Source organism: Struthio camelus, chromosome 8 (assembly GCF_040807025.1).
Source record: "Struthio camelus isolate bStrCam1 chromosome 8, bStrCam1.hap1, whole genome shotgun sequence".
Taxonomy (NCBI): domain Eukaryota; kingdom Metazoa; phylum Chordata; class Aves; order Struthioniformes; family Struthionidae; genus Struthio; species Struthio camelus.
In genome coordinates this window covers 13,598,008-13,622,388 of record NC_090949.1, presented here as the reverse complement: position 1 = coordinate 13,622,388, position 24,381 = coordinate 13,598,008, and the positions used below count along the sequence as shown (strand labels likewise).

General features: G+C 37.2%; 1 protein-coding gene and 1 long non-coding RNA gene across 4 annotated transcripts in view; one reads left to right on the top strand and one right to left on the bottom strand.

The window, feature by feature from the left end:
- The window catches only part of VAV3 (vav guanine nucleotide exchange factor 3), a 177,122-nt gene that overhangs the window by 64,110 nt on the left and 88,631 nt on the right, over positions 1-24,381 (bottom strand). For all 3 annotated transcript variants that reach the window (XM_068952221.1, XM_068952222.1, XM_068952223.1), the window contains 2 exons: positions 6,883-6,984; positions 4,310-4,410 (listed from right to left, as the gene is read on the bottom strand). In XM_068952221.1, coding sequence (XP_068808322.1) covers positions 4,310-4,410; positions 6,883-6,984 — 203 coding nt within the window. The remainder of the gene's footprint in view (positions 1-4,309; positions 4,411-6,882; positions 6,985-24,381) is intronic.
- On the top strand, positions 4,730-24,375 carry LOC138068005 (uncharacterized). The gene is made up of 3 exons (XR_011142516.1): positions 4,730-4,795; positions 5,143-5,259; positions 23,398-24,375. It is a non-coding gene; the product is annotated as an uncharacterized lncRNA (long non-coding RNA).

The following is a 24,381-nucleotide window of genomic DNA, read 5'->3' as shown; positions in this document are numbered from 1 at the left end:
AAACCCTTCCAACTAACACAAAAGCATCACCAGGTAGGTAAAAGCATACTTTGCCGCAAAATAAGGCATAGGAGTGCAGCTGGTAAGCCACAAGAGGTTGCAAGATAACAGCAGATCTCTACATCAGCCACTGGAAAAAAACAGCATGTATGTCCTTACAAACGGCCCTATAACAGAAATATGTGTACCCATTTGCTAAATCCTATACTGTGTTTAAAGCTGTACCATCATACTCCAGGAGTCTGTCAGAACAGGAGCAGAAGAGACGGGGCATGGGGATTTCAAGTCACAGAGAAATGAAGCGATAGGCCAGAAGAGGTAAATGCATGAAAATGCAGTGGACTGCTTGAGCATGAAGAAGGCAGTATTTTCAGGGAAAAAAAGTTAAATTGGTAATGACAGAAATGAGCACAGAGGGCTTCAACTAGCACTGCAGGTTTAGGGTAACATGGACACAAACAGTAACAAGAAAAACAAGGGATAAATGCGTACATTTCGTTCTATTTAGTAGTTCAACTGATTAACGCAGCATCTTTTATCACTGCAAATTCTACAGTCTGTTGAACTGGCCTTCTTTGAAGCAAAGCTTCTGAAGAACTGGCATAAGCTCGTGTATGAGGCACAGTGTGACAACAGGGCAATTTATGTTTAAATTTTGTCAATGTTTCCCTCATAAGTGTATCATCTAACTCTGACACTTATTAAATTTATCATTCTAAAGGTTTCAGCTGTCTTTGGATGTCTGCCTTTTGAATTTTCCACAAACTGAGACTTGGGATGAAATACAAAAGGACTTAATCCACTCAGGGAGGTTCTAGGCATCATTTCAGAAAGCTTAGCAAAAACATCTGCTCTGTGGTCTAAAAAGAAAACAAAATGTTAAACTGTGCTGAAAAGGGAAAAGAAAAAAATACCAAAGAAAATACCGTATCAATATCTTCAAGAAACTTAACGGCATATTCTTATTTGGCAGTATTTTGAATTCTGATCACCTCTTTTCAAATAGACCTCTAGACAGAGGAGGTCTACAGAATGCCAATGAAAATTTGAGGCATGGAAACAGTTCTACTTTGAGATGACAAAAAATTTAAGACTCTTCAGTTCAGAGAGGATACTAATAAGAGGTCACTAAACAGAAGTTTCAAAGTAATACACAGCATAGCAGCAGTCAGTCAAGCACTTCCATTTACGCTTCTCATAAAAAGAATAAAGTCACATGCTGATGTTAAAAAGGCAGCAAGTTTAAACATAACCAAGATAAGATGTGCAACCTATAAAAAAGCCTATTCCAAAAATTCGGAAGCACAACCAATTAGATGTTCTAATCAACAAAAGTGCTAAACTTTGTTGCAAAAACTGCAAAAACGCTTAGAGCACCAAAAAACCAAAAGCAACAACAACAAACGCCACAACTCTAAAAATCTAACAGGATTAGAAAGTAGCATCATTCCTAGGCATTGTCTGCCAGAGGGATGCTTTATACTTTCCTGGGAGGCATCTGGAACCAGCCATTGGCAGAATGACAGAACACTAGATTTAGCAGACCACAGCTATATCCCAAGATACGTATATTCCATGTCTGGGACCATAACTAATACCACATGGCTGGGGAATAATAACGTTCAGCTTCCTAAAAGGATTATTATGTTTCATATCCATTATACCTTGTGAAAAGGACTGTAATAGTCCCCTAGAAATAAAAGAAATACATGACAATACAATAAATGTTCCAGGCATTTTGCTACTATTGAAGCATTCAGGCTATACTACACAATTTCATATCTAACAACACTCACAGGCCACCTTAGCTAATTTCCCACAGGAGCAGCAAATGACACCACTAGAAAGATGAAGGATTTTTAGACGTTAATTTCTCTAATGATTTAAAAAGGAAAAACTCCTAAATGTTAAAGTTTTGTGAATGTAAATCATACTTTTTCCACAAACGCAATGAAAACGTTGAATTTTACATGCTATCTTCATGTGTGCTTTCTTTAATAATGTTACACATCTTATAGGCCCTGGCAGAAAGAAGCATGGAAGACCAAATTTCTCAGCACAGCCCTGCGAAAGTGAAAAATATAGCTCCACAAAGTAATTCATACTCAAGTTCCATGAATCAATATTTTAAATGTATGCTGAATTATCCCAATCCTTTCTTGACCATAAAGGGAAGGAGGAGCTGACAAAGCTCCTTATATCTTTCCTTCCTCCTGTGCACATCGTGAACGGGCAGCACAGCTTATTCTTCTCCATAGGTAAGAGGACAAATAAAGAGTAGAAATGGAAAACAGTAAAGAACCACCTCATCTTCCTACCCACTGGCCACAGTCACTCTCGGCAGTCACTGCTGGAGAAGAGACATCCATTCTCAACAAAATGGGCAAAATAATTTGTCCTTTCCACACCTGCTCATACACAGAGCAATGGGGAGCATGGTAAGAACTTTTAGTAATTGTGTGAGTAATAAAAGAATTGCAAGTTTGTTCCCCAATGCCTTTTTGAGGCGATCTTCTATTCTCAGAACAGCCTGTAAGGCAGCTGTAACCAAGTAGCGCCTGCCATTCTGCCGTATGAGCAGAGGGAAGATATATAACTCTCTTACCTTGTACTAGAGCTACAGAAATCTGGGAATCTTTGCAGAGGGAACAGAAAAAAGAGTACCTGGATGTAAGCTAAACACATAGCAAGGCAATATCTAAAACAATTGCTTCCATCTTCACCAAGGAAAGAATCATAGAGTATCATTTAAAAAAAAGGAGGGAGGCAATAATTTTAAGTAAAATTCAAAAGATCATTCAGCACCTTTGAAGCTGTAAAATGATTTACATTTTAATTTACATTAAAAAAATAATAAAAACTCTTATTTAAGTCCAAAGTTAGAGGATAGCACATAAGATGTCCAGTACAGGAAAGCAACTGAGAAAATAAAGTTCACTAACTGCAGTAGAAGTAAGTACTTGCTGTCTTGATTACAAATGATTTTGTCAAAAGAGGAAGCAGGCAAACAGCACACAGAGGCAAAAGCCAAGTGGAAGTGGGACAGTAATGCAAACAGGGACAAAGACAGAAGCAAGCTCATGCTGTTCTGAAAGGAATAAAAAAAGCTAGAACCGAAATCTTGAAGTAGTGAAGCTCAGTGAAGGGCAGTGAACAAGGTCATGACAAAATTCAAGCAGTAGGAGAGAGATTATCTCTGCAAAAGCATTTCACAAAGATTGTAGGTAGTAATGTCAAAAAGAAAATAACCCAATGCAAGAGGCTACGGCAGCCTATATGAAATATGTGAGACATGAGAAACTTCACAGACAAACTATTATGAAGTAATCCTGGGAAGAAATGTACCGCTTTTAAAGACGTGAGCAGGACAATACAGTGAGCAAATCACAAAACACAATCACATTCTCCAAAAATCATTGCACGTTCCAATGAATTTTTTTTTTCCCCGAAAACATTTTGCAAAAGGAACCCAAATGCTTTAGCGGGAGGAGAAATTGGAGGCGGGTTGCCTTTTGTTTGGCTTCCCTCAACCATCTCTAGAAAGAAGAAAGAATTGTTGGGAGCCTGGATAGAGGGAAGAGGCAAAAGTGACATTAGGGTTATGTGGCTAGCTGGCTGGAGGGTACGCCGGCAGCTGCATAGGCAGAGGGAAGGGAAAGGAAAGAGGGCAAGTGGTGAGAATTAACATCCAGCTTGCAGTGTCCCCAGGGTGCCTGGCGCAGAAGGAGAGATGGGGGAGCATGGAGTCACACGTCAGTGAGAGGACCCCTCCCTGGGTACAGCCATCGATTAAGAGAAGAGGAAAAAGGTCCTTAGATATGGCCAGTAGTGAGCCAATCAATCACTTTTTGATGAATATTGCCAGTGGAACGAAACCATGGAAACCAAAGAGATCAAAGAGGAAGCTGAGGCAACAGAAACAAACAGCTTTAGGAGCTGAGAGGAAAATACAAACATTGACATAAAGAGAGAACAGCGAGGATGACAGATGATATACCGTACAAGAGGTGTAACTTATGAGCAGTTTACGATTAAAATCAGAGTAATTCCTTGCTCTACAAGACACAGATGAAGAAATCCACTTTGGCCCACAGTAGCTCACTCTCTCTTCCTTTCTAACATTTCAATTTAATATGAAAAAAAAATCCCTGTGAATTCTAAATGCAATTCTAATTGTGCTTATAAATGGTAGTTTCACAAGTATGTATGTTACAATAAACAGAAATTAGAGGTAAATTAAACCTTAATTATATCTAGCAAGTTTTATGTCCTAATTAAAAATGGTATTCTAACAATAAAAATGACTTACCACCTGAATTAGCTCTGCCACAATTGTCTAATCTCCCTAAACATTCTTTGTGTGCTCCAGCTCCACACTTAGAACATAAATAGCCTTGATAAAACGTTCCCCTGTAAAATAAAATTAGGTAGTGATACATTAGAGGTGATAAATTCCATGCATAAAGGAAATAAGAGACACGGCAGAAGGTATTTGAAATCATTTGCTGTTCTGCATAATGAAAGTCCTTAAAGGCTTGAGAAACAGTGACAACAACTGACAAGCAGTTCATCTGCTTTTTGTCACTACTAGCCATTTAAAAATCACCACCAGATAGTTATTCTACCAGTAAGCAGCTCAGAAGAACTATCCTCATTTGAATTTAGTCCAAAGCAACTTTGGCAGAGTACACTTGAAATTGTAGCATTATGTATCTGTCCCACTGTAGATCTACACTCCAATTCATCTCAATGGGAATTGGGCAACACAAAGAATATGCTGCATTCTGAGAGAGCTGTAAGTATGAATATATATTTAAACATTAAGGGTTTCATAAGCTATTTTGTGAATAATACTGACTTCAAATTTGTTCATTTAAAAGCTATCCGGGTACACTTTAGTTAATATTCAGGGCTCTCAGGAAAGGAGTTGCTTTCCTTACTCTGAATGTTATCTGATTCCCCTTAAGGAATTGAAATCTGAATTTCAGTCTCAGGAAATTTATTCTCAGATTTGTCTATAGCTTTTCTCTTAGGTAAAATCCACTGAACGGCTAGCAGGGAAAGGTTTTTGTACTTGCACCTAGTCTCTGAGTAATTATATGAATTCCAGCCATTAGATGCATTTGCTTTTACTCTTCACAGTAGACTTAGCTGTCTCCAAGATTATCCTGACCTGTCTCAAGTGATTATGCATCCTAGTCTAAGGTGACACCTTCTGCTTCTAAGAAAAATCAAGTTTTATATGGAACAGAGGACTAGGTAAGTTGACCCTGTACAAAAGGTAGAGCAACTGCTACTTATTACAGCAATTAGACTGTTAGTTATGATTTTTTTAATTAAACTTAGAAACCTAACTTTTAAGTATCACAATACACAAATGTGAAGAGAATTATGTAGAAAATATAAAATATTTTATTTAGTTAGTTAGTTATTAATGGCACACAGAATTATCCTTCACTACAGATGCTTCTAAGACTGGGATTTTATCCCCACTTAAAAAAAAAAAATTAGGCATTGAGGTTCACATTTTTTCAAGTATGCACATAACCATAAACATAAGTTCAGCGCTCTGAAGCTTAAAGTGACAATCCATTTTCAAAAATGATTTCGGCACTTTACGAGCCTAAGTCCAATAGGCTTTTAATACAAATAGAAATGTCCCTGGATTTCTAAGATGTCACCAGGTAGCTCTGGGGACACCTAAGCTACCTGAGAGCAGATTGGCGTGTCTATGCAGAACACTGCGGCATCATGCAGACTGTGTCCTGAAAGCAAGACAGCCGTTTCTCAGCAACGGCAGTCAGTGCTGCAACACAGTCATAATGACTCAACTATACGGCTTCAGATTCTGGAATTAACAGCCCTGCCCTCTCTAAGTCAGAGACGTCTGCACCGTTCTTCAGTCACTTAGACCTTGTTACATTGAGCAAAACGTCATCTAAAAATCTCTGAAAAGTCAGGATGATAAAACCGTCCAGAAAAGAGGTTGCTAAAGGGAAAACACATGACAGAGGAAGAAATATACCTCAGGTCATTGTATGCCCTGCCTGTGCTTATCCCTCCCTATACTTCCCTTTTAAAATGCTGCAGTTGCGTTTTTCTACAGTATGCAACATCATCACCCGAACTAGCAAAAGTTTACAGAGCTTTTGCATCTCCAGTTTACACTATGAAATAAATTCCATAGTTCTATACCATTAGAGGGTCCTTATGTGCAAGGAAACAAGTAGCTCATTAAATGAATGAATCAGAACCTAGGTATGCATGCGTGTGCATGTGCATTTATTTTATAGAGAAGAGAAAGAAAACATGGAATTTCTCAGTGTGGTCTGCTAGCATCTCTTACCTAGCTTTATAATACCTATTGGCAATTTGTCTACACATCTCTGGTTCAGCAATGCCTGTCTATTAATGCCTCACAGTTATTTTCTGTCTCAGAAAGCAGTCTCTTTATATCAAACATTTACGAGCATCCTCATCATCTGCCTTTCTGGAAAAATATTCCATCTGTTCTTGTGACTGGTGGTCACAACAAAGGGACCTAAGGACCAACCAAGCTGGTCAAAACTGTACGAAAAGGTTGTTGTTACTCTAACATATGACTTCCATCTATTAAATTAAGTAATTCTCAAAAGAAAAGAGAACTCTGCTAAAACAGTCTCCTGAAAAATGGGGTTGCAGCTTGAGAACATGAGCTGTTAAACAGCACTTCTGCTAATATTTAGACATTTGATTATAAAAATCTACTTTTAACAACCAGACATACTACATATGACCAGTTATGTGGCTTGTCTATCTTGGGTAAGTAACAAGCCAGTTGTGTATTTCCACATTCTCATTTGACTCAAAATACTTCACTTGATAAAAAAGTTTAAATCTTACCTCAGAAGCATTTGACAGACTTTGCAAGATGTCACACGACTAAAGGTATGCATTTTGAACTCATGAAAGCTTGTATCTGCATAGTCCGGCCTTATGTTTGACCTAAGGAGATTTGAAATCAATTTTAAACTGAGAAAGTCTAGAACATAATACAACATTCTTAGCAGGAAATTCCAATCTATGAAAAACTGAAGTGAACAGAGTTGTTCACTGAGGTGAACCAGAAATAGAGTCTCTGCCAAAAGCCTTGAAAGGAAATCTAAATTCTGATGTTATGCAGTCCTGATCCTTAAAATACGTCCTGTAAATGGTTTCTTAGGTGTCACAATATCTAGGAAACAGTTACTACGCATCAAAACAAAAATCCTCTGCTTTTTATTTTTCTTCAAGTAACAAAGATCATTTTATGGACCCAAATAATTCACTTTTTCATTCTCAAGCATTTTTTACACAGGTTTACCAGGAAGAGCATGTCACACAGTTTGAGAAACAACACATTAGAAAATGTGAGCAGCAAACTTGGGACAGTTAAGCTACAATTATGCAGCAATATAGTGGATAACAAGAGCAATTTCAAAAGCAATTAGAGAATATTTACTGGGTTTTGGCTAGTGTTTCTTAAATGAGTTTCCCAACGCCCACAGCTGTCACTGCACAACAGTAGTTTAACCAATAAAATAGAAGACTACTATTTATACTGCTAAAATACACACTAGTGGCCAAGGTATCTCCACAGATCTAATTTATCTACAAAGCATTGGTCCGTTGCTGTACACGTCTCTCTCTTTTCATCCTCCCTGCTGATCCCTTTTAAAAGCAGCAGTGTAACTTAAAGAAGGTCCATTCATCATTTTGTTGCACTGGTGATTGGTTGCAGGTTTATTTAAACATTATTAAGTAATCCATTCAACTCTTCTGACATTTTCCCCATTTCCAAGGTCGGGGAAGGTGTTTATTACTGCTTTATTTTCTTTTTAATTCAATAACATCCTCAAACTATAAAAAAAAAAAAATCAACTAGCTTAACACGGTCAAAAACAGGAATAGTGAAAGACTAGGAGCATAATTTAACGGTAGGTAAGATAGAATATGGAAGACAAAGTAGATTCAGTATAGATTAATATTTTTAAAATAAATTATTTATACTGGAATGTTTAGGATTCCATAAATTTCTAGTGTTTTCCTTGCTAAAGAGATGCAAGGATGCGTAAGAAGCAAAAAAGGAAAAGAAAAATCCAGAGGGTAAGAATGCCACAGTCTACAATACCCAAAGGAAGGACCTCAGATGCTCTCAGGCACATGAAATTACCAGTTCAGCTGTTACCAATAAGGTTTGAGATATTTATTAGATAGGTTTCATTTTTATGTATTATAAGTAACTCTGAGATTAAAACATAGGGCAGCCATAAACTGCAGTGACACACGAACATAGGTAAGCACACCAGCACTGTTCTCTCCAGGAGTAACTGAAGGCTTTTGAAAAAGCTTTCAAAGAAACCGTTTAAGTACTTAGTGTCAGAAAGGTCAGTCTTCTGACCTGCTTGCTGAAAATGGGCATGCTGAAAATGAAACTGAACTCAAAAACCAAACGAGATTTTGCTTTTATGCTTATGAATAACCTTACAATCAGCACTGTTTTAAACACCTCAGTACAAACAGCCTCTCTTTGTGCACGTAATAAGAGTCCAATGCTACATCTAATAAAGCCATGCATGGATGCTACCTCATTCAGAGGAGGAAGATACAAATATCTGGATACAGTTAATCTCCAAATAGAAGAACTTTAACAGAGGAAAAATATGTTTTAGATTGTAAACTCTGCAAGACAAGGCCTGTATTCTACATCATGTTTGCAAAAGGACCAATTCTGCTGAAACACCTCTTAGGCTTCACTATGGACAATCCTGAAAACTCTCTAGCACAAGTAACAGTACTTGCACGCCCCAAAAAAGCTGCTTTTTATTTATCATTTGATTCAGACCAGAATAGCTTGTGAAACCATGTCAAAAGTATCATGCAGATACTCATCAGATTTAAGAGCAAATCAAATTAAACCTAACAACCCGATCATTTTTCAAGGACAGAATTTCCACCCATTTCATTAGAACAGGATCAATCTTCAAAAACAACAAGCATAGTGTATGAACAGGAAAAATTATTCTCACAGTTAAGCACAAACATACAACTATTTCTTACATACTTTCATATGTAAGAAATTCTCTTACGTTCTTCTCTCAGGCTATCTTCCACAAAGATTCAAATTTATGTAAACCACTGAAAAGATATCAGCTATTAACAGAACAAAGATGATACACTGGAGTCCTCCTTCCTCACATTAAAAGTAATATTTGAACTTTTTAATATATTTATAAAGCCATTCAATTTTATTTTAAAATTCTTAATAGGAAAAGTTATCCTCGGTGGGGGGGGGGGGGAACACCCCACAAGCACAGTCATAAAATGGCAAAGAATGCAATTATTCATTCACAGAAGAGCTGCCACAAGGGCTTCCACCTCCTTTAAACATATACTGTTTCATTCAACTTACAGACTAGCTATTGGATTATAATGCCCTAAACAAGACAAGATTTATCCGGATGAGCAGATTTACTTGCTAGGCTTTCTTCTGTATGCTAAAATTTAGATACATTTGTCCTACTTGTGTAGACAGGAATACAAACTGCAATAAACCTTTGCCCTATCTTGTCTGTTTTTACCTACAGGACGACCTAGTTTTGTTCCAAGCATGCCTTGGTTCTTAAGGATCATAAAAATATATCATAAAAAGTGAAATCTTCTAAGTTTCTTTAAGTTTCATAAGGTTTTAGTTTAGCGATTTTAAGATTCTAAAGCTTACTTTGCTAAATTTTCTCTTGAAAGACCTGTGCTTTCTTCACCACCTACAAATCTTTCGCGCTCCCTATCAATTCACCGACATCTAACTTCATCTCTGTCCTTCCTATGAAGATAGGCCTACTGGCTGAGGCCAAGCTACCTAGAAGATCCTCTAAAATACCTGTTTTTAAAAAGACATGAGCCTGACTAGCTCTTTTAGGACCATATATACTGTTCATAAACCAAAGGAGATGCTACCAAAGTAGTTCATCCATAGAGTAAATGGATTTGGAAGGGACTCGAGCCCAGTCTGCATATAGCAGAGGATTCCTGTGCAGAAAGAGCAAGAATCAAGAACAGAAGAAACCTGATCTGCTGCTCAGTCATTCTTTTTGTGCAGACTTAGAAGCTACTTCTAAATGTTGTCTTAAAATGACAGTATCATTAAGAGTAGCAATATCTTAGTTTTCTTCTGTCTCTTCCTTTCTACTACTTAATAATCATTCATCCTAATTGTCTCAGATTTGAGGTGAACAGTAATGGAAATATGTTAGGTATTTTCTTTTAGTTTATGCATCAGAAAAATATATTTTCAAATTTAAGAGCTCATCACTGATTTCAAAGAGTTCAGAATTTTACCCATTATCTCTTATGATTCTCTTTAGAAATAAATAGTCTATTAAAAACATTAATATTTACATACGTCCTTACAAGTTACTTCAAGTTGGGCAATAAAGCATTTCCTCTCTCCGCAGAAAGGTTTTGTTTTTTTTAAATGTAAAAGCAAAGTTTCCAGTTGTTAATTTTCTGATAAAGGTGGCAGACAGAAAATAGTGCAAAACCAGAAATAACACACTTACTCTAAAAACAGATTAACATAAAGTTATCGCCATACAGAAGGATAATCAATGATATAATGAAACCCAGATAAAAAAATACAACAAAAATAAAGCAAATGTGTATTAGCTACTGTGACTGGGGAGGCGGAAGAAAGGAAGCTTTTTCTATAAAAATAGGTATTTCAGTGCTAACTGCAGCCAGGAAAACTCTTTCACGTTCTGGTACCTGATCAGTCATGCTGCATTATGTCAAATTCAGGTCTGTTGTCACATTACATGTCACATCAGACAAGTCTGAAATAACCTGAGATGATGCACTATAGCAGTATATATCAAGTGGCAAGTCTTTTAAGGTAAAGTTTGAGAACAGAAGATTTTGATATTTTACATGTCAATATTTACTTTTCAATAAATTAAAAATAAAGCATCTATAAAATATGTATCTGATACCACACGCAAATTTCCAACTAGACACAAACCACAGCCATGCCGAAATACCTCAAGAACCATAGGAAATTTTTTGTCAACAAAACTTTTGACACTGCATATCATAGTCTGGGAATTTTTGTATATAATAAAACACAAGGGCTTTGTAAAGCTGATAACTTTTATAGGAAAAGCAACAGTCATAGCATAACATACAACTCTCCTCAGTCACTCTGAGCCATAAGAGAAGCCCTATTAGTTACAGCATGCAAGAGCTAGATTGATACTCTCAGAACACGCATCAGAGCTCCAATAACGGGATGAGAAAACATCACTCTTCCACAACCTTCTTTTCCATTCTACTTCCCTACATATCATCATGTTCTGAGATGCAGTAAAAAGTTAATATTAAGCCAATATTATTTTTACATTGGTATTAAGAATATTGTCTTCAGAAGGAGGATTTCCCCCAAGAAAAAGGGAACCTATACACAAGTGTTACAAAAATTCATACGTATGCTGGATAACAATTTGTGTGGCTAGCCTAATAAGAACATGTTTCTCATTTTATAGTAAAACGTTGTCTCTTATTTTTACTAGCAATACTGGGAGTCAGAACTAATTGCCTTTCTTCCCCCTTCTTCTTTTCCCCCCAGGCTGTTACAGCTCCTATACTCCAGCAGGGACACAATGTCAGGGTACAGAAACAGAGCACACCTGTAATCAGGAGAACCAGCCCAATTCTCACCAAAATTTTGCAGCTGAGTTGAGGTAAGGGACAGCCTGGAGTGCCCTCTCCTGCCCACCATAGCATGCAGCTACCCAGATTTACTCCAGGCACCAGTGACATCCTTGGGCTGCCCCTCAGCCTTTTCAGTAAAGCTTCCTCTTTCCAAGTCACTTGTAGATTATTAGTCCCACTGGGACCAATTCACTACTACACCAGCAACCCAGAGACCTGTGTATTCTCATCTTGCTATTCCTCATCATCTGAATGCATGATTCCTCATCTCTGCATCAGCCACCTGAGCCACTGTTCGAGGATCAGACCAGCCATCATCTTCAGTGAATCCTGCACCTCTGAACAAATCTTTTTCTCTATAAGGTTTAAGTCCCATGTAGTGAAGAGTTGTCCAGGTATCTCACAGGATTGCCTTTGATCTCAGAGTTTAAGCACTCATTTTTGCAGGCATCGTGCTTATGAAACAGTCCCCCTTTAAAAAAACTTTTCAAATTTGCAGTTTCACTTCTTGCTATTGAATCTTAAATCTCATAAGAGTAAACTGATGCATAGGCCACTCTGTCCCGAACCATTCACTTAACATAACACCTTTACAAATGGTGTCAGAAAGTATCTCGTTTTCAACAGTCACCCCCAAGCTTTTGCAATTAGAGTTCATTCCAGGAATAATCTCCACCTAGACGTATGGCAGGACTGACCATAGAGTAATGCTACAGACAGTTCAAATTATCTTAGCACATGGACACATATCTATGTACCTATCCCCATGCCTAAACAATAAGGAATATAGTCTCTGGACTGTCTTACCTCAAAATAAAGAAACACTGTATGTATGAATAAAATGCAACAGCTTAAAGTGTAATTTATTATTAATTTCCTACAGCAGACGGGATAACAGTTCAAAAAGTTAACCTAACGCTTAACCTTCAGACATATACATGTCATAATAAAAACACTAATGCCGAAGTAATGAACCTTGGCAATCCAGTGCAAGTTCTGTGCCTCTTTTCACAAAACTTAATTTTGACCATCTCAGGTGTAATGCGTTTCCAAGATGCATACCACAATGAAAAGTGCAACATCACTAAAACATTGATATCAAATGACTTAGAGGGGATGAATTACTGTCATTTCTTAACTTAACCAAAACGATATTCTGTTAACAAACATTAAGATGAGAATGTGTTTCAATAGCATACAATAGGCATTTGGCTACCACGTAGCAATGGTTTAATTTTTTATTGGCAATCTTACATTTATGTTTGCTTTCCACAGGAAAAGCAAAAAGTACCACCTTTCACAACAGAAGGTTGGACTGTACAAATGAATTGTAATTTCTTCAGTGTGCTAGGTGTAAACATGCTTTCCTTTACCATCAGTTTAACTCTCTCTGCACAGATAAAGCTTATGAAATAAACTGCACTGGGAAAACTACTAAACTTTCAGCCCCAACATTCCATCTTATCTTTTTCCAGAATTAATTATGCTAAATATGTAACTACTATTGATAATGTGTCCCAAGAGATTAAATAAAGAAAAAGCTAAGTGATAGTTTACTGTAGCTCCTCCCTCTCATTTTCCCACTTAGAGAATTAAGTGCATCAAAATCCCAGCCCTCATATTTCAGAAAGGCTGTTATTTCTGAAGATATAAATGCTCAAAAAACCTTATTTCAGAAACTCTAATATACTAAGTATGTCTTCCCTTGGATGTTTTACTTCTACTGGAGATTCTCAAAGGAACAGTTGCCCTTCAGATATTTCAGTATTAGCCTGACAGACTTGAACTATTGTCTCAAGTTTGGCTTGCACAGGCATATCACTGAAAGCGTGCCAACTGCCTACAGATCTAAAAAAAATATATAGTAAAGGTTGATTAACCTAATTAAATTCCTATAGTAAATTTAAATTTTCAGCCTGTACTGAAAGAGAGCACACCAAAGATGTGATTATAAAATGCAAAGACTAGAACCAACTAGAATCGGCAGTCTTTGGCCTGGTTATGGTGCTAATCTCATAATACAGCACTAGTGACAAGAAGATACCCAGAAGTAGAGAGAGCCTGAAGCTTAGCATCTTGGGGCTTCACATTCTGCAAGGAGTTAAAGGGAGGAGGCTAGGGACAAAGTATAAGGTTTTTAAAAAACAAACTTACTTTCTTTTATTCTAAATCTATTTACTATTACCTTTAACAGTATCAGTTCAAAACCAATCTGCCTGCTAGCTCCACTGCTGTTCTCCACTTGTGACTAGTTCTTCTGTCTTTCTCTCTGTATTTAAGGTACATTTCTTTTAATTGCTTCCTTGGCAGCTTTTCAATACTAGCTAGAATTCAGCAATTAAGACCTGTACAGATTCCCACCTCTCCAGGTCAAGGCCACTGTGAAGGTGTTGCTTAGACCCATTACAAACATTTCAATTAATGTTGAAAAATTGCTTCTCTGGAGTACTTAATTAACAACTCAACTTCTCCCTCCCAGACTTCAAGTAATTTCAATCTAATTTATTTTTCTTAAACTGGAAGGGAAAATGTATTAACAGAAGCAAACCTGAAAAACATGTGATATCCCTCCGATACATGCACATCACATTTCCCCCATGCAAAGCACATGTTTAATTGCAGGAATCATAGCACATATAGGTGAAAAAGTAAAGAATAAATACTCCACAGTCAAAGGTAAAATGCAGAAATAATCCTTTGCAAATGGATCAAGAGAGGTCCTTTGAAAAGCAAGGTAGCTGCAAAAGACAGGATATCTACAAGAACAAGCACAGTACTTGCTTGCACAGTACCAGACACTGTTGAGTACATAGTTTCTTCTGTTAAAAAAATACGGAGAAAGCAATGGCAAGATAAACACTGACTAAATCTAGCCATTGTTCTCAGGGGACAGATGATAAACCTCACAGGTATCATTTAAGTCCAGAGATGTTCCCCCAGACAGTCGTAGCTCAGGAGGATCGTCTGCTTAGACAGAGGAGGAACAGCCTTCCTTTCCCACAGCTGCGATCCCCCAAGCTGCTCTTCTCTCTCCGTGTGACCTGGCACAGCAGCGAGCACCCTGGCACAGCAGCGAGCACCCTGGCACAGCAGCGAGCACCCTGGCACAGGTGCCCTCGCACAGGGAGCTGGCTGTCCGCAGAGTCACCTGTCCTGCATACCAGGTCTGTGAGACAGCTGCTCCTTCCAAAGGATTGAAAATTTTGCCCCAAAAGGGAAAAACATGCTAGGAGGTTCCAGCAGTACATCTCAATTTCTTTCTTTCTTTTTTTTTTTTTTTTTTGGACTCATTTTTACAGAAATGCTGTTTAGGTCAGGACTTGAAGCTCCTTTTCCCATATCAACCACTGCAATAAATACAGTCATGCCAGAAGAAATTACAAAGGACTTGATTGTATATGCAGCTCTTGGCATATAAAAAAAAATAAGCCATAACTTTAAAAGTATATTAAAAGTCTACTCTATTTTCAACTGAGTAACCATTTTAACTTCATAAAACCTGGTTTCAAAGAATCATAGTTAATGTATGCCAACCTTCGAGCTCAGGGGCATAAAAAATAAGCAGGTGCAGGAAGCATCAGGTAAGGAATGTGTAGTGAATTGCAACTGTTTTAAGTATTAAAAGAAGAAATACTACAGGGAGCTCAGCTAAAGCTCCATACCTTGAACTCTCCTCAGCTCTCAACCCTGAGTAAGACCTTTGCATTTTGAGCTCTGTTATTATTCTGCACTCCATGTTACGCTTATTATAATTTAAAATGCTCCAAAGAGAACTGTTGAGAATTGTGGACGCCAAGTTGACACCCTGAGCACGACCCACTAAAGAACACTCTTGGAGTGTATGTGACATGAAATCTGATGCTGTACTCGTGCCCTCTAGTCTATAAAGAGGGTGGCACAGGTTAATATCTGAGGACACTAGAAATTTTCATTTTTACTTATTGTTGTGATATTTGACATCACTGCAGGAAATGCATCAATAAATCCAGATCTGCCATAACTATTTCTAAGCTGTTAACTCCCAGTAGAAATGATTGACAAAAGGAGACATCCTAACTTAAACTTTTTATTTTGTTATCAAAGTGACCTGCTTTCAAAATTTTAAGCGCCTTAGAAGTTAGCCATGACAACTAGGTACTAAACACCTCAGAACATCTTGGAAAATTTCATTAAGCAATAAAATATAGATAACATCAGTCATATTTCCTAATGTTTTAACTTCTGTTGTCCGTGTTGTTACTTATGAAACAGAAAACCATGCATGTTACTGTCAAAAACAAACAAGATAAAAAGCTTTCAGCCAAACCTAACACAACGAACTGCATGAAAAGTCGGTCCCAAGAGACTAATATTCAAGTGCTCTGACATGCAGCAGACTTTCCTTGGAAGCACAGTGCCAACAAGCAGTTACATTTGTATCATCTTACACGTGCACCATCCTTTCTTTCCTTTTCCTCTGTGCAACATTCACCATTTCAGCTGATCTTTTCCTTTAACATTCTGTCATTTGATAGTAAGGCATTTGTGTAATAAAGTAACCAAATGCGACTGTAGGTACATAAATATAAATAAACATTGCTTTTCAGATCATTACAAGGATTTTAAAATTTGCTGTAAAAAGGATAAGAGAGAAAACAGTATTGTTAAAAGGAGATGGACGATGCCATCTCACAAAGGGCAATTTTCGGCTTCTTTTCCACTTTCTCTTCTCAAAGAGTTATGCTGATTACTTGCAGCTAATTCATTTTCTGTTCCAGCTCAGCTGTTGTATTTCAGAACCATCTCTGAAGATGCTATTTACTGAATTAATCAATCAATCAATTCTCCATATGCAAATTCTCCATACGCAAACACTCAAACATTCGTGTTTGTTACATCAAAGAGTCTCCATCAAGACGACACGTTGTACAATTTAGTTAACCATATCACAAGTAAATTGTGCTTTTGATCAAGAACGTGCAATTCACTTCTAAGACATTGCTAGGAAATTTGCTTATTTGATCATATGATAAGTGACTTTTTTGAGATCAAGGAAATTATCATGTTAACTTTTGGGAAACACAGTGCATTGTATCAAACAAGTTAATGGCTCTCCTTTGTCCTTATCAGCCTATTTCCATAAAAACTATGGGAGAGCAGCTGCTTTGAGCTAATTTATTCATATGCAACATGTATAAACAGCAACACCTGACAGGAACAAAGCCTTATCACACTTCAGTTTTTATAAATCAAAAGCATCAATACTTTATATACTTACTCTAAATGTCCACTAGCTGACTCTCATTTCTGAAAGCTAGGTAAATTTGGGTTTTAAATCTAACTATAAGTTGCTCGCCTTGATAAATGTTAAGTAAATGTTTTACCAGAGATTTACACTTAGCTGAAGATAAATGTCTATGTTTGAGTAAAAAAAAAAAAAAAAATGTAAAAGTGGGGGACGTATATGGCCATAAACCTCTATGTTACAGGACAGACACCTAAACCTGCTGAGCAGAGACAAAAAAACAAACAGCATTGGTTTGCAGGAAGGAATCAGGGCATCCGTTCATGTGATTGAAGTATCAGGGCATACATGTAATGCAACATTGCATGCTCAGAGACTGAAAAAACCTAATACCTCATGCAAAAGCAGTATTTAATAAAGTGCTGATACTTTATTTTTAAGATGAGATGCCAAGACAAACTTATTTCATGTTGATTTTGAATTTTAAGAAATACTTGCTAATTTTCATGGTAATATACCCCACATGCTATAAAGTTGTATATTTACAGAAAACATAAGGACTGAGAAGTCTTATTTTTGTCAACCAGAAGATCAAAGTATATTTATTATCTCCAAGTGTTTACACATACTGTTTTTATAAATTCCATTTTGCTTTCACATTCTATGCTACTCTCACAATATGTTCTTAATCATACATAGACTTACAATATGTTCTTAATCACACACAGACTCTTCACGTGCTTCTTGCTTTGTCTGGAATACTCTACAGAAACCACGTAATTACAGATATATTGGGAATAGTAGCTTGCAACCGTAAAAAAACCCACCATAATCATAGCAAAGACCGTAATTCTTTGGTATGACACAAATTTGGCATTCACTCTTGCAATAGTGAAACATTGATACGGATTGAGAAACCAAGGCAGACGTTTATTTATTGCTTTGGTAACCTACGTGAGGTTGTTACAAGTGAAACACCTTTCCAGGCTGTTTGAAAAATGCAGCAGTATCTAAGGCTTTTAAAATGCTCTGATAAGAAAGCTTTAATTTAATATGTCAATGTTCAATATGTCAGAGCTCAAATATTCTCTCAGAAGCAGTCTTAATGCATATGCATTATTAATGCAGCATCTGAGGGAACAGGTCTATTTGAGCTGAATCTGACCAATGTCATTAGTCAGAGTGCAAAGCAAATTTGGAAATGGATATGGTAATAGGTAAGAGAACAATTTTCACCTACCCTGTGCCTTGTACTTAAAAATCTAGAAAACCAATGAGTTCCATTTACAAGGTATATAACTTGCCTAATCTAAAACGTGATACACACTTCTCAGGTTTGAGAATCAGTGAATCTCAGGATTATTTCTTTTCAACCAGATGATGTGTTCAGCTTCCCTTGAGTTAGAGAATGTGCACTGATGCCTAACTGAAAGGATGCATTTTCAAAAACGGACTAGATTGTACCTAAACTGCTGCACAAATGCTATAACAACCTAGAAACATAATATATGTCAGTTAAAATTAAGACTTTAAATTTTTTTGAGGGCTGTGCAGCTTTCACATCTGAATCACTTTTATTTGGATATAAAACCAAAAAAAAATTTCATTTCAGATTCATTAACTCTACATGAGGACAATTAATGTATAATCACGCCAATGGTCATGTGCTTCCCACTGATGTTTAAGACATGGCTGATTAGACATGACAACAATACTGAAATTTCAGCAACAATGTCAAAGCAGAAAATACAATCACAGTACTTCCCAAGGTGAAATTGTAACTAAGTATATTAAAAGTCGTCTTTTCTCTCACTGCAAGATGGCTTCATGCACTTTTTAATTTGTGAAAGAGATGTTGACTAAAGCCTTATTAAGAAGTGTGTTACAACAGTGTTACATGAGGTTTTGCAATACTGGTCTGCGCACCCTGAAACCCAGCAGTACCAAACTCAGCTAGACAAGGCCCAGAGGGACCTTAGCCCTGCTTCAGGCAGGAGACTGGAGTAGACAACCTCCATCCCTTCCAACTTAAATTTTTCTGTAATTCTATTTTAAATTGCGTTTTTGTATAACATGTTCCTATCTAGGAAAACAGACTGAAGCCAACTTTGCTGATGGCTATGTTTAGAGTAGATCAGGAAGCACAGTGAGAAATGAGAGAAAGATCTAATTTAATTAGCAAACTGGACATCATGATGACAAACTAAATTCAGCACAGATCAGCGTAAGATACAGCATACTGTATTACGGTAATGGATTCAGATATTACGTTAGTGTGAAAATCCAACATGCAGCCTTCCAAGGAAAGGGTCTGTATGCCATCGAGAGCAGTGCAATACGTGCCTGCTCCATGCTCTACAGTGATCAAGAAATACGAACAAACTATGCACAAAGAAATATATAGCTGATGGAAGCAAAAGTGCAGTGTGAAAATGAGTCAGATTGATATCTTCTCTTTCAGTATTTATTCTATTATCCTTGTTATCTCACAATGAAATAAAAAAGAAGTACAAAAGAGTAAACTCAGTACCATGATGAGGAGAAAAGGAGTTGCCATATAAGAAGAAATTAAGCTTGATAATTAGTTGGCTAAGTGGTTCCAAAGACAAAGGAATATAATTGTGGTACATACACTTACACAATAGAGAAAGACAACTTCAAGTTTCACAACTCACAATAAACAGAATGAAAAGAAAATATGTATCATCAAACTAACAGCATCAAGTAGCTCTTTCTTTTAATGATAAAATTAACACACATATTAGTCAGAATTTTTTTTTAAATAAGCATTTGTAAAATATGAAAAGCATCTGTAGGAGAATTTTCTAGAAAAAAATGATAGCAAATCAACTCCCCTACCTTACAGCATAAGCTGAATGATAATATAAAAGTATCAAGTATTATGTATAAATTGTAGGTGTATTATGAGACATTAAATATTTATTCCGATTCTTCTGGTTTTTTTTAATACAGAAGAAGAGAATAGATTAGATGGGACATTTTATTAGAAAAATCTAATAAAATACTGTCTCTTGCTCTTACAATCAGTTTTTCAGGTTTTTAATGGCTTATTAACCGCAAATAAACAGTGCACATTATCACATTCCTGACAAACTTTATATATGGTGTTCCTAACAAGCGTGTGGTACCTTGGCTGAACACTTCTATTAACATCTTAGCTATGGAATGAATCTGCATTTTAACCAGTGTTATCTGACATGCTAGATCAAACATGAACACTCCACTCCTAGTATAGTACTTTGTAGCACTATCCTTAAGAAGGTCTTTATTTAGGTATTTTGCTATAAGCTAATCTCTTATCATGAACAGGGTTCCAAGGACAAAAAGCAACTGCTCAATTAACTACAATTGCTCTTCAGCAGCACTGCTCTTCTGAGACAAAGAGCAGTCATGTTCTCGCTGTGCATGCAAAACTCCCATTAACGTCAGTGAGAGCGAGCAGACAGACCAAGAGAAAACTAATCCCTTTGTAATATGCAGGCTCCTGTTAAAACATATTCCACTGGTCTCTGCCTGCTGGCTTTACAAAAACCTCTCAAATTCAGCAGATTCAGTTTAATGGAAGTTTCAGCTGCAAGAGTCCAACTGCAATGTTAACTCTGCTGCCCCAATGTCATTCTTCATTTTACTGTCATCTAGAAAATTCAGTGCTCTAAAATAACTGCCAATTTTGAAGGTTGTACACCATATATTAAAAAAGCAAAACAAAAAAAAGGACAGAGGAAGCTGAGTCAGCCTTGACTTCAGAGATTAGTGAGAATGGGGCAACAGCATCAAATTCAGTGCAGCAGTGCTAAAGCCTACTGTTGTCACTGAGGATGCATTCTTTGTACAGGCTCCACTAAAAACCCTTATGAAATTCTTAGCAAAAAAAAAAACAACTGAGGTGCTTTGGTATTACATATTTTTCTAAATTGAACAATAGTCTCGGGAAAACAGCAAATACTTACTGTAGCAGCTGAATTGCCATATGAACAAAAACAGTTTACTCTGTTTCTTATAAAGAGGAGACCATCGTTCCTATCTTCCCATGTAACCAAATTCAGTATATACTGCAGTAACAATGGAGCTGGCCAAGAGACCAAATATCTTCACAGGTCTGTGAAACTAGTTTTCTCTCTAAATTCAAAGTAGTTACTAGTCTGAAACGCACCATTCTGCAAAGGGAACTGGGATCCCATCCTTCCTCACTTCGAAGCTCTTCCATAGCCAGTGGCCTAAACTACTCCTGCCCTCCGCATTCAAACCAAGTCCAGTCAGCAAAGCTGTGCTCTCTGTTTCGTACTACATCAGTAACGTATGCTTCTCTGCATGCAGAGATAAATTCTTGTCCCAGTTACACCACTGTAGCATAAGAGTAATTTGACTGACTGCAGTAGATTTAGGACTTATCTACACAGAAAAGTTTTTAAAAGGCATTTTACCAAGATACATTGAAAGGTTCAGGAAGCAAAGTAAGGCAACTCTACATTGGGTGCCTTTTCAGAAACGTAACTATAACCACTGTCATTCTTACACTGATACAACCATCTAACCACCTAAAAAATAAACAAACTATAGCCTAACATAGTTACATCAATAAAACTACTCTAGTGAAAGCAAGCCTTATTCTTAATTTAAAACAATAAAAAAAAGAGATCTTGATATGTTCCCTTGTTATGTTCCTAGATTAACACTTGCATAGACCTAATTTCATACAGAATGTTGTTCTGAAGGCAACAAAATCGCTCTAAAATTTCTATCTGCAACTCAGTAAACAACATCATTTCCGATAATCAAGAAAGAATCCAATTCACTCCTTGTCAATTGTACAATGCACTCAGTACAATTTTAAAGTAATCAGAAATACTTTGTCTGTAAACACAGCAATTATAACTGAGGATGATGAACAGCATCATTCTGATCATGGTTACTTTTCAGAGCAGAATGACACTAGAACAGATAACCTACACAATGGGCAATGAGACCCCTGAAAACAACAAATCAAACCAACCAACCTATTGTTCAAAACAATCGGCTTAGTTTATTCCCAAAAACAAACTTTTGTGCCTCGGCACACATAAGAATGTAATTATTGCTACATACACTGGGGCATGTTTGGAGAAATCCATCCTGGTAGAAAGTTGCTAAGGGAAATATGCTATAATGTCAAATGCAAGTAACAGGAGAGGAAAAAGAAACGTATAAAGTTTTTGTTTAAAACACGCTTTTACATTCTATTTGTTATAAATATAAGGGAACAAAAGCATTGGTTAAGGTAAATAATGCCACTTCATCACGTTACACCTCAGCCCTACTAACACAGCTCAGCCCTGACCTGCAGCAACCTGCTATGCCAGCTCCTGTATCTCACACAGGAGGAGGTTAAACCAGGGGTATGGCTTTACAAGATGGACAAACATCCATGAAAGACAAGGTTGACACCACCTGTCTCACTTTCAACAACAAACTCCATCTGCCCGAGCTGAGAGAGTAGTAAATTAACTCGTCAGACCTTCAGGTCCCCTCTGTTCCACTCCCCTACGACAACTTGCAACAGTAAATCAGTAAATCACCATTAGCAAAAGTGCACTTGAACAGCACGGAGCACTGGCTGATGCCTAACATTTTGTTATAGGCAACTGCGCTCACCACACACACAGGCACAGGGGAAAAAACACCAAAAAAAAAAAACACCACAATCTTCATTCAAACACTCACAAACACAAAATAAAGGCAATTATAGCCTGGACACCCTGGTATTTGAAGTAATAAGAGGGTACTGGAGATTAGCCTAAAAGTTAGGAAAAAGTCTAGGAAAGGCTCTAGGAAAGAGACTCCGGAAAAAAATGGCAAAAAAAGGAGGGGAGAAACGTTTTGCAGAGATGTGGCTGTCACCTGGGAAGACGGATGCATGGGGAGAGGAAGGACAGATACACAGGGGGCCAGCCATTCACAAACTGGGAGGTGCAGGAGAAGGAGCAGGTATCCCTGCCACACAAGGGCTGGGGAAGTCCCCCAAAACACAGGAGAACACGAAGCAAAGGTGAGCAGGCATGAAAACAGGCCTGCAGAGAATTACAAAAATGAGGCTACGCTCCTAGGAAGAAACATAGCTCCTACTGCTCTCATTAACTCCTTGGCTGATTTTTCCTTCCCTCCCTTCTCCTTGGGGTAGGGGGAGGAGGCCTGAAGAGGGATCAATAGCTGTACTGTTAAAGCTGATAAATCTAGGTTCCTCATGCTTTTCAAACACAGTTTATCTATACTTAAATAAATATCAACATTGGCATTACAGGAAACACAGCAGGGAGAGCACAGAGACAGAAAGATAGGAAAAGGCAAAGTACTTAATTTTCTGCACCCATATAAACAAAAGCCTCCTTCCATACCCCACCACACTACCCAGAAATCGTTGCTGAATCACATCACTTCTGTCTTTGCTACAGCCAGCAAGATGAGAACCTTGGGTGGAAGACCTCACTGTATCTTTCCAATCTGGGCTCTCCTCCTTTGTATTTTCATTTAAATCATTAACGCTCAAACTGACGTTTTAAAGGAATACATATAGCTTACAAGTGAGTTTCAATCACATCAGCCCATAATAGCCTGCTTACTCCTTTTTTTCCAGTCCACATTCCTTTACACTCATCTCTAAAATAATCTTCATTAATACTGTCTCTGTTTTCACTGGGAATATTTCACTCCCCATGCACACTTTTTTTTTTTTTTTTAAATAAAGCAAAGCATCTCCTTGCTACCCGATTCCTTTGTTCATGTGCTTTAAATGTGATCAGAATACTCGAGGTGTCAATAATTATGTTTGTTTTTTCAACAAGAATTAGAAATGGAAGTAAAGCTGATGCTTCATAACAGTAACGTAACCTGCAATGCTGATCTGAACAACTTACTTTGCAAAAAGTCTGCAACAGTCATGTCTCAGTTTAAAATTTGTAAAGGAAATCAACCTTTGGAAAGCAAAGGTAATCAAGCAAGCAACTTGATCTAAATTCTAAACAGTAAGTTAGTTAAAAGCCACTAGGAAAGAAGTCAGCATCCTCTTTCTTAAATCATCAGCATGATCTCAAAAATGCAATTAACTAAAATAAAAATGAGGGAAAAGTCACTAATATGTTAAATATTTATTGCTAAAACAATAATCTCCCTGGTTACTTCAGACTGTATTACTAAGCATCTTGGCAGTGAAGGCAGAAAGTTAATACATAGCCTAGAGTGCCCTCTTTCTTTTCCAAGAGGAATTTCAGGGAGGTGTCATAGTTACTGAAGAAATTAGCTATGAGTTTTGTTTCCAGAAAGTCAAACAAAACAATTTACTAGGGTGTATAAAAATTAAAATTTAAAATATGAAAGCAATGCTGCATATTCTTAGACTGATGATGAAGGTGATTTTAGTTTGACGGAAATATACTTAC